Source organism: Microchirus variegatus, assembly GCF_963457635.1.
Source record: "Microchirus variegatus genome assembly, chromosome: 1".
Taxonomy (NCBI): domain Eukaryota; kingdom Metazoa; phylum Chordata; class Actinopteri; order Pleuronectiformes; family Soleidae; genus Microchirus; species Microchirus variegatus.
This window is the reverse complement of record NC_139802.1, coordinates 35,450,011-35,463,054: the sequence shown is the minus strand read 5'-3', so window position 1 is coordinate 35,463,054 and position 13,044 is coordinate 35,450,011. Positions and strand designations below refer to the sequence as shown.

The 13,044-nt window shown below is 41.4% G+C and overlaps 1 protein-coding gene across 1 annotated transcript; it reads right to left on the bottom strand.

The window, feature by feature from the left end:
* Positions 1 to 1,701: 1,701 nt before the first annotated feature.
* On the bottom strand, positions 1,702 to 11,910 carry hnrpkl (heterogeneous nuclear ribonucleoprotein K, like; the record flags this gene model as incomplete). Its single annotated transcript, XM_083903349.1, has 16 exons — positions 11,859 to 11,910; positions 10,939 to 11,013; positions 10,735 to 10,844; positions 10,004 to 10,101; positions 9,838 to 9,894; positions 8,950 to 8,993; positions 7,592 to 7,664; positions 6,945 to 7,058; positions 6,053 to 6,181; positions 5,587 to 5,894; positions 5,277 to 5,330; positions 4,472 to 4,511; positions 3,054 to 3,069; positions 2,274 to 2,306; positions 2,088 to 2,155; positions 1,702 to 1,980 (listed from the first exon to the last, which is right to left on the bottom strand). The coding sequence occupies exons 3-16, from the start codon at positions 10,793 to 10,795 to the stop codon at positions 1,702 to 1,704; spliced, it is 1,374 nt and encodes a 457-aa protein (XP_083759475.1). The 5' UTR covers positions 10,796 to 10,844; positions 10,939 to 11,013; positions 11,859 to 11,910.
* Between the last annotated feature and the right edge of the window lie 1,134 nt (positions 11,911 to 13,044).

Sequence of the window (13,044 nt, the reverse complement as noted above, 5' to 3'; positions counted from 1 at the left end):
GCTGCTCTGGCAGCATGTCACGCGACAACACTTTACTTAAGACACCTGATATTGATTTATTTTTTCCCCCTTTCATTTATCACCCAGTTGTATGCAATTAACTGTCGGCTACAGCCGTACAGCTCATCCACGGCTGTGTGTTGACAAAAAAAACATGGAAGCACAGATAAGATACCACTTAATAACAAGCTAAATTTTGCTGATAAGGTCCTGAAAATGGGTTATGATGGAATTCCTCTACAAGTCAGAGCATAGAGATGGAACCTGGAAGGACTCATTATAACCAATATTTTACTTGAGTGGTGTAAATTCACTATGAATAAGAATATGTAGAAAACATTATGGGTATGAATTCAGTCTCACTTATGAATTTGACAGCTTTAAGCCACAGCTGACGTTTATCTCTACAAACGTTGCCCAAGAGAATAAGTGAACAAGCATATTTCCTAAAATGTCAAACATCTCCTTTAAAGCCCATTTCATTTATTTATTTATTTTTTACAAAAAAAAGCACTTTAAAGTGGAAAATGGTGTTGGATGTTGTGTAAAAATTATATTTTATTTTCATTTAACCATTTTTTGAGACCGTGCATCTCTTTGGAGAGGGTGCATCTACATTTGAGGAACAACAAAAAAAAGAACAAAAAAAAAAAAAAATCACACAATGTTCCTTAAGAAAAAAAAAAAAGATTACATTCTGCATGCTGTACTAAAATGAGGGAGATAAGGGCCAGGGGCGGCTCACAACACAGAGTTTATCACATTTATGCGTTTACTCCAATGATTGGCACAAGAATGTCCCAGAAAATAATTACACCAGCACAAAAATATGTTGTCGAAATATGTTGTTGTTTTTTTTGCTGTTTGACAGCTTAAGATTTTTCCAAAACTCCTCTTAATAAAATTTCCAACCAACAGACAGGTGGTGTAGTGTGTGATAGTGAGTGGAGGAGGCACATCTACTCAAAGCAGAGGAATGTAGGCTCTGAATAGAAGGAGCAAACCGTTTGGCAGCATGGCTTCACTCCTCTTCTTTGCTTCCTTCTCTTTAGAAGAACCGTCCAGAGTACTGCCTCACACTGAAAGCACAGACAAATAAGACGGTAAGGGTACGTCCTCCTGATGCATTTCAGAGATTTAGCTGTTACAATTGTAGGTCAAAAAAAGTATGTCAAGGTCAAAAAAATTAATTCTGCCTCAAAAAAAAGCAAGAAAAAAAAGCAGAGACTGCTGAGACAAGCTCAGAAATGTGACAGTCTGAAGGTCTTCAAAGTGATATACTGCTGAGAGAATCTGGCATGATAAAACAATACTTCAACATTTATCGAAGGCAGTAAAAGACCACATTTAACACATCATTTAATTTGCCAAATATTTTATCATTGTCAAATATTCAATTAGAAAAAAAAAAATCAGATTTATAAAGAATATCATTTCCCACAACCCAAGGTGACATCCTCAGTGTTCATTTTCTTACACCAAAAGTATAAGTATAAGTGTCAATTTTCCTTAAAACAAAAATATATAACTGATTTTTATTTTATTTCTTCAGACGTTCTAATTTGTTTCATGGGGGGGAAACCTAAATCCCAAATCCATGCACAAAACAGGAAATGGAAAACGTATTTGATGTTTTCTCTCTTATACAGATACAGGTTTTCGTGGCTGTATGACGTCATTACTTTTGGTAGTACAGTAATGTTAGGTCAAGTCTAAATTAACCAGCTTGACTTCACTTTTAAGCAAACAGCCATCAGCAGAGACCCCACTTCTGCAGTGGGAGGAGTTGACGAGTTGGTGAGGCACTTGCCTGTTCTGCAGCAGGTACTGGGCATTCTGGATCTGGTCTTGTGTTCCTGTGATGGTGATGATGCGGTCCTCAGAGCCCTCTAGTGGTTCATCAATCTTGATAGATGCCCCAGATTCGTGGCGGATCTGCTTGATCCTCTGGCCACCCTTGCCAATGATGGAGCCAGCCAACTGCAAAACAAATAGTTCCAGAAATGAACATGTCTTCTTTGTCCTTCTGATCTGTCAAAGACGTAAGTATGTTTGTTTGTTTTTTCCTGCTCAGATGCCCTGCTTACATCTTTTGGGATGGTGACTTGCGTTGTGATGACTGGGCCTCCGATATCGCTGTATGACCCTCTACCCCCTAGGAGGTGAGAGAGAACATGCGAGAAGATTTGGTCTTAAACTACAACATCATCATGCACAATCCCTTTAGGTTAGGAAACAAGACAGCGGGACAGTGACCATCTATCCCCACTCACCAGACTGAAAGTGCTCCCAGGAAGAATTGTTGTCTTTGAGGACAATGAAAACGCACCAGTGGGACAAAGACAGGAGATAATATGATAGTAAACAAGTAACAAGTGTTTGGGCAAAAAAAAAAAAAAATATTACTGCAATTCTTGATTCATATATTGAACAAATTATCCAGAACATATAAATAAGGATAAAATACAATGACAAGAGAAATCTAATGTAAGGTAATCAAGGCCGTATCCACATGGAAACACAAAATTTGTATGCGGCGATGTAATGCTGCCACAGAAAATACACCAAAAACAGTTAAGATGACGTCAAGCATGTGGATAAGACTTGTGTTCAAAAACCCAAACACAAGAAGAGGACAACAACGATAAAGACGGCAAAAGCGAATGCAGGAGCAACAGCAAGAGAGAGGAGGGGCTATGGTATCATCGTTTTCCCCAAAGGTGTGAAATAGTTGTATACACAAAAAACACCATGGGTGGCTTTTTTTTTTTTACTCTCAGACCCATTTACAAAAATAGCATGTTAGGGCTGCCAAAAATCTGGTTCCATGTGGATAAAACGCCAAGAGAACAGAATTCTCCTGAACTTGTTCTCATGAGTACTGGCCCTAGCCTGCTGTTAGACATTGGTAATAAACTCACTCTCTTCTGAAGACGAAAAAAAAAAAAAGATGATGGGCAAAAAAAAAATACAATTAATAAAAAAAATATATGACGGTTCCTTTTCATATATAAAATGTAGATCTGTGCTGGCTTAATATAAATAACACTCACCATATCCGCCTCCACTCTGCATTCCAAGATTGATTGAGAGGGGGGAAAACAGATAAAATGGAAAACGGTTATATCACAATAATAAAAACCTGTTGTGATAACTACACACAATAATAACACACAACCTCTGTATCTATTCTATGAGATTACAAAACAACCTGGTTTATACAAGATAGGAGGATGCATTCTTGTCTCCAGAACATCCTGAATTATGTGAGGCACACACACACTCAGCGTGGTGCTGGAAGTGCTCCATAAGAATGTGAGTCAGTACTAATTCCACAGCATTAGGCAATTCATGCACATTTTTCAGCAAGGTTCATGCTTCAAATATCACATTCCACTTTATCTGAAATGTGCATTGTTGGGTTTAATCTGAAGCCTGCATGCCACTCAAACAACCTGAAGTAATGTTGGGGGCCATGCTGAGATAAAAACCGGCATGAGGGGGATTTCAGATGACATGAGAGGAAGAAGGTAATGGAAAGTTCAATGTAAAAGATAAATGTTGCGAGGGAAGATTACAGAGACCACTTTCTCAGCCTTTTGGACCACGATGTCCATTGTCGCACTATTTTCCAGTGAAACAGCCAACGGCAGACTATTCAACTTCATAACTGGGTCAAAATATCAAACTTATTTAGTGCCAGTAATTTAGGGTTATTCAGAACTTTTAAAAATCTGGGATGCGACTCCTCACAGAGCTAATTTTAACAAAGTAATTGCTCAGATTTAGGACATCCTTATGCACAGTAATAATTCGCCTGCACCCATAAAGTCATCTTCTAATTAAGGGTAATTGGAATGTATTAAAACAAGGTCAAGGCCCCAACAATTCTAAATAAACAGACCTTCATTTTTAAAAATCCCATTTTTGAGAATTGTTTTGAGTAAACCAAGCATGTCAAAACTTGGCAACCAGTCGCAACCATGAGTGTGTGCTTTACACAAGATTACCGAATGAGCTACTTTGATGTCTTTGCTCTAGTTATGCACACACCATGTTTGTCCTTAAATCTCAGGAAATCATCGACACCCCTTGGTGTTTATCTAATTAAATGTATTCTTCATCTTCCGATTGGAAGTGTTTGTTCAGGAACTGCTTTGGTTTAAGCTCAAGTTCATTTGCTAGCCTGGTGGATCTCTGGACTACGCACTCGGCTGCTCTGCGGTAACCAAGGAGACAAGTGTTGCCAGGCAACATCAGGCCTCGATCAGTGTCTATACACAGTGAAAAAAAGAGAAAAAAAAGTAGCACAGTGTCTGTGTCTCTGTGCTTGTACTTCACGTAGAAGAAGGAATTCCAATCATGTCCTCTGAAACATAATTCACAAATACTACTACAAAACTAAGCGGGTACAACCACACAGCACAGCACAGCATTACAGCGGCACCTGTAAACACAGGCACACACTCACCATGCTGTCATATCGGTCTCCTCCTCTGCTTCTTCTGTCACTACAAAACAAAAAAATATGTAATTTATCTTAATTTCGAGATGACACTTAACACCACACTGATTATTGGCATTTACAAAGCACCGAGTGTGAAAGGACATGCACAGTTCACAGATGAACTGTGATCAGACTCTGAATCAGGGCTAGTGGGATGACAGGCTGAGCAGAATTTAGTTGTTCGGAGTTGAGAGAAATTAAATGTACATTATTTTTTAAAGTAGTTATACCAGACCTTTGTTTCTAATTTACCTAATGTTACCAGTTCCTACACTTGAAACTAACCCACACTCCGCACTGCCAACATTAACCTGCCATGCAACCTTGCAGATTATTTATTTTAAATATTATGTTGTAATCTGCTCTGTTTTTATTCAATCTCTAGTAAGGAATGTTATTAGTTCCAACAACGTTTCCGGCTTTTAATCCTTGTGTTGCTCATCTTCTACAGTGATTGGACTACATTTATCCTGCCCTACATTTCCAATTCAATTAATTGTGCAGTTTTTATTAACACACAGTTACTGTAAACTTGCTTACTCATAGTTATGAAATGCCCGGTGGCGCCACATTCAGAAACCAGTCAGTAAATTGGGGGCAGGCACCGGCTCTTTTTCCTGATTGGCTGACCATCCTATTCCTATACTGAATGTACCATTTAGGCTCATGGCATAGAACAAAGTTTCATTACCTGAGCTAATCAGCATTGATTTGTTATTCAAGATTAATTGAAAACCAGCTTTTACATAATAACTGACAGTACACTGACCTTGGTCTGTCGTCCATGCTGCTGTGGTAACTTCCATGTGAATACCTGTCACCCCTGCAAAGAGAGACAGACAAAGAAACTGTAGTGGCTGTTAAAAGCTACAGTATGCTTCATTTTTTTCTAAACAAAGGAAAAATGAAGACATTATTTGCTTTGACTGCAATTGGACCTTGAAAAACAATAACACTGACCAGTAGGAACTGTTAACAATTTTTTTTTGTCTAACCCAAAACAAACCAATCACACCAAATACATCAAATTAAAACCACTAAGATGACAAAGCAACCCCTGTAAGTGGGCCCCTCCTCACCCTCCTCTTGGCGGCGGAGGCGGGGGAAGAGGCAGATTACGTGCGCGGCTGCCACCTCGTCCGCCTCTGCTCAGCGGTGGTGGAGGACCGCGGCGAGGGCTTATGTCGTCATAGTCCCTTCTGGAAGGAGGCAGAGGTCTGTTGCCACGAACGGGGGGCATTCGCTCAAAGCCCCCACGCACTCGAATGGGGAACCCACCAATGGGTCGTCTGCCTCGCTCCTCGAATAACATGGTAAAACCTCCATAGTCGTACGTCTCATCATAGAAGTTAGGGTCATATGGTTGAGCGCGACCTTTGATTGGTGCCTGAAAAAATGAAGAGAAACGATATGAGGAAGAAAGCACGGTAAAAGAGCACATTTTCTGCTATGAATATGTATTCACAGTGACAGATACAAGCTTAAATCACATGACTGCATAAACATTATTCAGGCTTTTAGCAGATCTCAGGGACGCCAACTCACCTCAGACACCAGCTCCAGGATAACTTTGATGCATTCAATGACACGCTCCGGCTTTCCTCCCACCAAGACGACTCTGTCAGTGGAGTGTGGACAGCACTCCTGGAATAACTTGATGGTGGTCTGGGTGTTCTGGCACAGAAACATGAATATGTTACAATACATTTCTGGTTCTTGAGCCATCAAAACTGCAAACTTCCCTTCAAGTCATTATATCACTCAAGGGGCGCCAGTAACATCCACTAATGCATTTCCACTGAAAATTAGCTTTTATGGAGGGTCTTGATTGGCTTTTAGAGTAGCTAAATAGCACTGAATGGATGTTACAGCTAGTTGTGGAGGATTTCTCACCACCACAGTTGCATATCCTATATCTGCACGAAAGTAAAAGTCAAGATTGAGGTTTCTGATGATGAGTATAGTTCTTGAGTGAGGCCATGTGTTTTTGTCCAAAAACACAATACCACAAAGCTGCTCAGGAGGAAGAAACCTGAGAAATGCAGGCTCACCCCCACAATGGTGTTTGGGTAGTATGTCAAGATCAAAAAACTCATACAGTGCTTGATTGGATGCAAATTATTATACTGCCCCAAGGATAAGATGAGTCATCAAAAATCTCAAAGCAGATTTGACGATATTGCATCCTCTTAGGCATGTAGGTGATAAATAAAGCAACATATATGTGATTAAAGTTGATTTAGATGTCATGGGGGGTCTAAATACTTTGTCATTACTGCCATCGTTTGTTTGATCCGACAGAATTACATCTCATCAGTGATGGATTGTGGTTCACATACAACAGTCAATAATAAATTTCACAAAACACAAATCTAGAAACCAACTATCAGTGCAGAGCATCGTGCAGGAGCTTGAGCTCATCTGGACTCCTCCTTACCTCTCTCAGCTCCTTTATCTTGGCACCTTTCACCCCAATGATGCCCCCTGCCAAGCTCTGATGGATTAGCAGGCGAAGTTCACAGTCAAAATCAATCCCACTGTAATGCTGGTACTAGAGAAAATGAAACACAGTACAAGAGTAAATAACATATAAATGTAGTATTTCTCATTGTGTCCATGAACATTTGTGGTTTGACAATTGGATATTTTTGTGTATTTTATTTTGACCAAAACACCATGTATCCTACTTTCATCCTTGTCCAACAAATACTTTGACAACAAATACTAATCTTTAACTCTGTTTTCTTTGCATCCATATTTACAAAGTGTAGTCTCCACTCCACTTGACAATGTAATGTAATGTTTCTTACTGCCACAAGATTGTGATCAGGGGAAACACTATGAGACAAAAAGTATGACATGAACTGTGCTGCCGATAAGGTTGCATGCACTTTTGTTTGTGAGGACACACAAACAATGGCCCCCTTTACACCAATGTGAACCAACCCACTTCTAACGCATTAACCTCCACAGGGTTACTTTAAGGCTCGAGTACAACTGTATTACATTATGAGGTTGAGGTTCATGTTACACGTTTGAAAATACAATACAAAGTCAAAATTCATGCTGTCCATCATGGCTCACCTCCTCCAGAGTTGGTATGATTTTCAGCAGAATCTCTCCAATAATGTCGATGCTGGCATTCACACTCAAAATCCTATCAGGAACCATTTTGGCCCCAAAAGCAAGCAAGACATCATAAGAGGGACAAAGAGTAGAGCACAAAACAAAACCTGATAAAAAAGAATATATGAGAAACAGTCCTGTGAACAATTAAAGAGACACTTACAAGACATTTATAAATCAAATATTAATACTGTACGACAAGGACAACGTTTCCCCAATGCTGACAGGCTCTCAATTCAACATTGACTTTAAATGTAGCACTGTTCAGTACTGGTAATAACATGTGTCAAACAGGAAGTGATCAGATGTAAATACCAGGTCTGAACAGAAGTCTTTTAGAGGAAGGCCAGTTTCAGAGCGGCTCAAATTAATGTGAAAGTGGCCACACAGATTTGGGAGACATCTATACCCATCTCATCACCAGCAAGTTGAAGAAAAGGAATATAAACATTCCATGACCACTGCACAACCAGCACACCTTCATTGTAACCAGGTGGGTTCGGGGAGAAGGGAGAGGTGGGGAGGAGAGGGCTTGGGGCTGAGGGGAGGAAAAGACGAGGTGGGCAGTAGAAAAACAGAGCAGAGGGGTTGACGTGGGGAAGGAAATGTAAGTGATCACCAACTAATCTCTGGCACAGGACAAGAGCAAGGTGGGAGTGGGGAGTGGGGAGTGGGGGGGGGGGGTTATGAAAGGTTTGGCAGGCAACTCTGGGCTGATGTGGCCTGAGAGAAGTTTAACAGAAGGGATGCAGCACAATGAAATAAAGAGACAACATTAATGACTGACAGGGTGGGGGTGGGGGTCACGGAGCCTCCAGACATGAGTCAGTGCTCTCTCAGAGAGTATGGACAGTGATGCTGAGAAAAAGTGGGGTAGGGGTAGAAGGAGAAGGTGGGGAGTGGGGGTCGGGAGAAAAGGGGGCCAGGTGAGCCACAGAGGACAGAGCAAGAAAAACATGTCTGCTTTCCACAAGTTCAATGGTAAAATTAAACATCACAGCAAGGAAAATAAACATCCAATCGCTGTGCTGCTAACCATATGCTGGCCAATTATTTGGTAGTGGGTTGTCAGTGAGTCTCAGCATGGACAATCAAGTGTCATGACATAAAGTCCAACTCAATGGAGATGCTTAAAATGGACAGAGAAATCAAAAGGAACAATACATGTCTCTTACAAGTGGAGGAGGGGGTGTTTGGGGGTGGGGAGTATACTGTCATGTATATAGAGATGTTAAAATGAAACAGAAGGCAGGTTATCAAAGACATGTGTTTCACTGTTCTAATCAGGCAGTGAGGCAATAACTGGTGGGACATACCGCTCTGGGCCACTGCTGTCTGGGACTGATACACTGGCATTGTACTGCATGGGCCGAGGTGGTGGTGGTGATGGTTGTGGTGGTGGTTGTGGTGGAGGAGGTTGGCATTGGGCGGGGGCATTCAATCACAAGATGTCAAGTAAGGCACCCGTTAAAGGAGGGGCACGGTTTATGGGCGGGGCCAACCGGGAGTGTCAGGTGGGCGGGCATGGCGTTCAGGGGCGGGCGGAGGTTGGGCCAGCGTCAAGGTGGGCAACGCAGGAGGGGCATGTCGATCCAGTACATGGGCAACAGAGGAAGGTGGCCAAAAATAAAAACAAAAAAGTAAAGGAGAAGGGAAGAGGGGGAGAAGGAATACATTTTAATTGAATACACGCTAAACTTTTTTTCCCAAAAGAGAAAAGTGAAAGATTTGAAACTGTGGTGAGTAAAGAACAACAGGAGGTGTGACCTGGACATAGGACAATTTAATAAACAGTCTGGAGCACTACAGAGATTCATGTCCTTGCAAAAAAGACAAGGACCACTCTGTACTTCACTTCAAGGTCAAAAGCAGCACTGGGAAGGGAAGTGGAATCAGACTGAAATCAGGCAACTCAAAAGAAGACTGGAACCAAAAATCCATGTCAACTTGGTTTACTCCCATAGCAGTGAATGTCAATTTATTAAAAACCTGCTTGCAAGAAATCTGGAACCGATTCTTTGTTAATCTGATGAATAAGGGTTTGAAACGATCATTGTATTTAATATCTATACACAGCATTTTTATAACACAGTTGTAAAGGCTGCCTCTTATGTTCAACATGACTCTGTAACATAAGAAGCATTAGCCAAAGAAGTGTTCTCCTCAGCTGAAGAAATGTTAGCAGCATTTCATCCGTTACTCACGTCTGTGCGCAGAGCTTTTATGTTCTTCCCACCCTTTCCAATAACAGCACCAGCATTCTGTTCAGAGAGATAATTTTCCTTATAAAATATATTTTGTTCAATAGAAAAAATAGCAATAACAGAAGATGATAGTCAGACAACTAATTTGCAGGTAAAATGCCTTTACTTTGCTCTGAAGCAGCACACGGAGCTCCACCATCTCATCTGCATTGCGTGAGCGTTTGAAGGCCTGCTCCTCATCCATGTCCTCAGCTGGGCGTTTACCTGAAAGAGAAAACAATTCTTTCCACACAAGGAATTCATTGTGTACAACCTACATCCTGAGATACCTTTAAGACCTCCTGTGCAGAATTGAACAGTTTCCAAATTTGGCACCCCAGCATGGCAGCATTAAAAAAAAAAAAAAAAAGACTACGGCACCAGAGTATAAAATGGTGATGGCAACATAATTAGCTATACAACTGCAACCACTAAATGGTTAAATAAACCAGAAAAAAAGACAAACACACATTGATTGCAAGGTCTACAGAATGTTCCATCCTAAGAATGAGTTTCATTTAGAAGCCAACTGTTTCCTGGAGTATTTCCAGCACCATGTACTCTTCCTGGATTAAAATACTGGCAGATCTGCTCAGGACCCACAGAACAGCAGTATCTTGGATAGGAGAATCCCTCAACCATCTGACATGTCCATGTGCTATGAAGAGGAAGCCAGGTCTTTTCAATTTTTTTTGCCTCCCTTAAAAGCCGATTTATTTTTACACCCTTCATTTCAAGTTGGAGGTATAAACTGGATCAGATCATTTCAGTGCTTGAGCTCATTCCTGTGTCGTACATTATAGTTATGAATACCCGTTTTTGTTTCTTAGTCACAAAGGAAGACGCATGAGATCTTACTGTTAGTGTCACTGCTGCTGAATGTGTTGTCGATGTCCTGCTGTTCTATTTTCACATCCATTGTCTTGCACCTGCAGGGCAATGCAAACAGGCTTCTCTCCCTGGATCTGCTGAAAGAGGGGGCAATAAGACCAGGGTGAGGTTTGGGTACCAAACTCGGTTATTTGAATAGTACCAATCAAATTAAGTTGATAAGGAGAGTACCTATACGATACTGGTGAATGTGAAAAGCTACATTTTTGGGATGACAAAGTACCAGAAAAAGGTCAAGTTCGGTACCTGCACATACAGGGTGACATACACAAATGGCATTTCACAGTTATCCTGATATCCAACAATACAAATCCCTATGAGCTTGAAAGCATTTTCAAGCCACTTAATTGAAATATTAACAATTTTCCCCATTTACAGTTATCCTAATGATAGAAACTCTCCTCAATCAACATATTGTGCTTTTAATCGCTTTTAAATCGTATATAGTACCACCACCCACATGCACAGCTCAGTGCTGGCTGCAAAAACAATCTGTACCTGTGCAAACATCGCTCCTGCACTCAGGCCTTACTCAACTTTGAGGGGGCTTCTCTTGCATAACCTGAGAATGAGCAGCCCCCATTTTAACCACAATGAGCAGCCACATTCAACCCCCAAAGAGTACTAACGCTCATTTTAATGAGATTGTCCACATAACACGCACTGTTGAACGCGTTAATGAAGTTCATCGCTCACTGTAACAGGTTATATTCAAGCTCTCATACCGTGTGCAGCGAAATTAAGAATTAGGGGTCAGGGCAGAGAAAGCAAAAGTGCGCAATGCCCTCCACGTTACATGAACCGTGTTTGTCTGCGAGGTTAGCTAGTGTTGCTAAGTTGACATAATATATACTTTGCTATGCTAAGAGCTTGGTTAGCAACTGTCTGCTCCACGCGAGGCGTGTCTAGCAGCCCCAGTGTACACGTTGCGACTGTATAACAGTCACTGTCGAGCAGTAACATGGACACGAAAGCGCCAGCTATGCTTTTTCATGACAGTGGCGGCGGCAGCTGCGCCTGTCACACCGTAGCTAGCAAAACACAGGCTACATGACACGGTGCTCGACGACAGAGACACGATGAAGACAGACCTGCAGTTCAGCCGCAGTCACTGCGCTCCACCACGGTTTTTCTCGCCGTCAAATATGTGCACGTTTCAGCATGAAGAGGAAGACACACCAGCCGCTGCTTTGGGTGAGCTCGATTCGCTCTCCGCTCGCGCAGGGGTTCGCTTCTTTTGGCTGTCACGTCGGCACACGCGGGCGGGGCTAAGACAAGTGCAAGTCACCGGAGCGGGTTGACGAGACTGTACAGGCTAAGCAGAACGATTTGACAAACGCTCCCTGTGTTTGGTGAGTTGTTGTCCCGGGCGAAGGCTCACAGGCAGCTGCCCCGCCCCCTCCGGCAGACTCCTTCATCAGACACAATCAAGTTGGGGAAAAAAAAAAAGTTGTATGCATTCCTGAGCTGTTCCCCCAGTTACACATATGAACAGTTTTAATATGGTGTAGCAGATGATGAGGGAGCATTTGCTGGTTGCACCTATATTGGAATTATGGTAAGTTTGTGCCTCCTGATGATGTGGGGTTATAGGTTGCTATTTTAAAGGTGCCATATGTAAGAATGTGGCCAAAAATGGTTACTACGTTCGAATTCAAAATACCAAGGTCTTTTGGGTTACGTTTTCTGACGTAACTGGCAACCCGTGGTTGCACGGCAGCTGAGACTCTACTGACTGCAATGACTGGTAGACGGCGGTAGGTGGCGCCACATGCCAAAACATAAACATGATTTGCAGTCTGCAAAAAAAACATTTTAATGCAAATATTTTGCCTGTACTGTTGTTGTTGTTGGTGAGTTCAGTTTGTTATATGAATATTATTCCTGAGTCTCTGTGACATATTAGGAGGATTTTATGTCCAGTTGCTTTAGATTTATTACATAATGCACTTTTAAGCATACTATTCTGTATGTGCACATTATGGCAAAACCACCAAGTCCAAACAACCTTGTTTGGAACAGGTAAGCAGGAGCAAAAATAAATAAATGATCCATATTTACCTGTGGTGGATTTTGATCAAGTGCATGCCTCCTCAAAATGAAATAATCTAAACGTATACAGATAAAAAATATACATAAAGCTAAGTGATAGTCTGCATATGTAACATTAAACATCATGCTCCACCCTTCAATTCATAAGTCATAATTTCTCTGACTTATAAATAACAACAATAATAGTAATGCTCACAGTGCAAAGGACTTATGTCACATGGCACA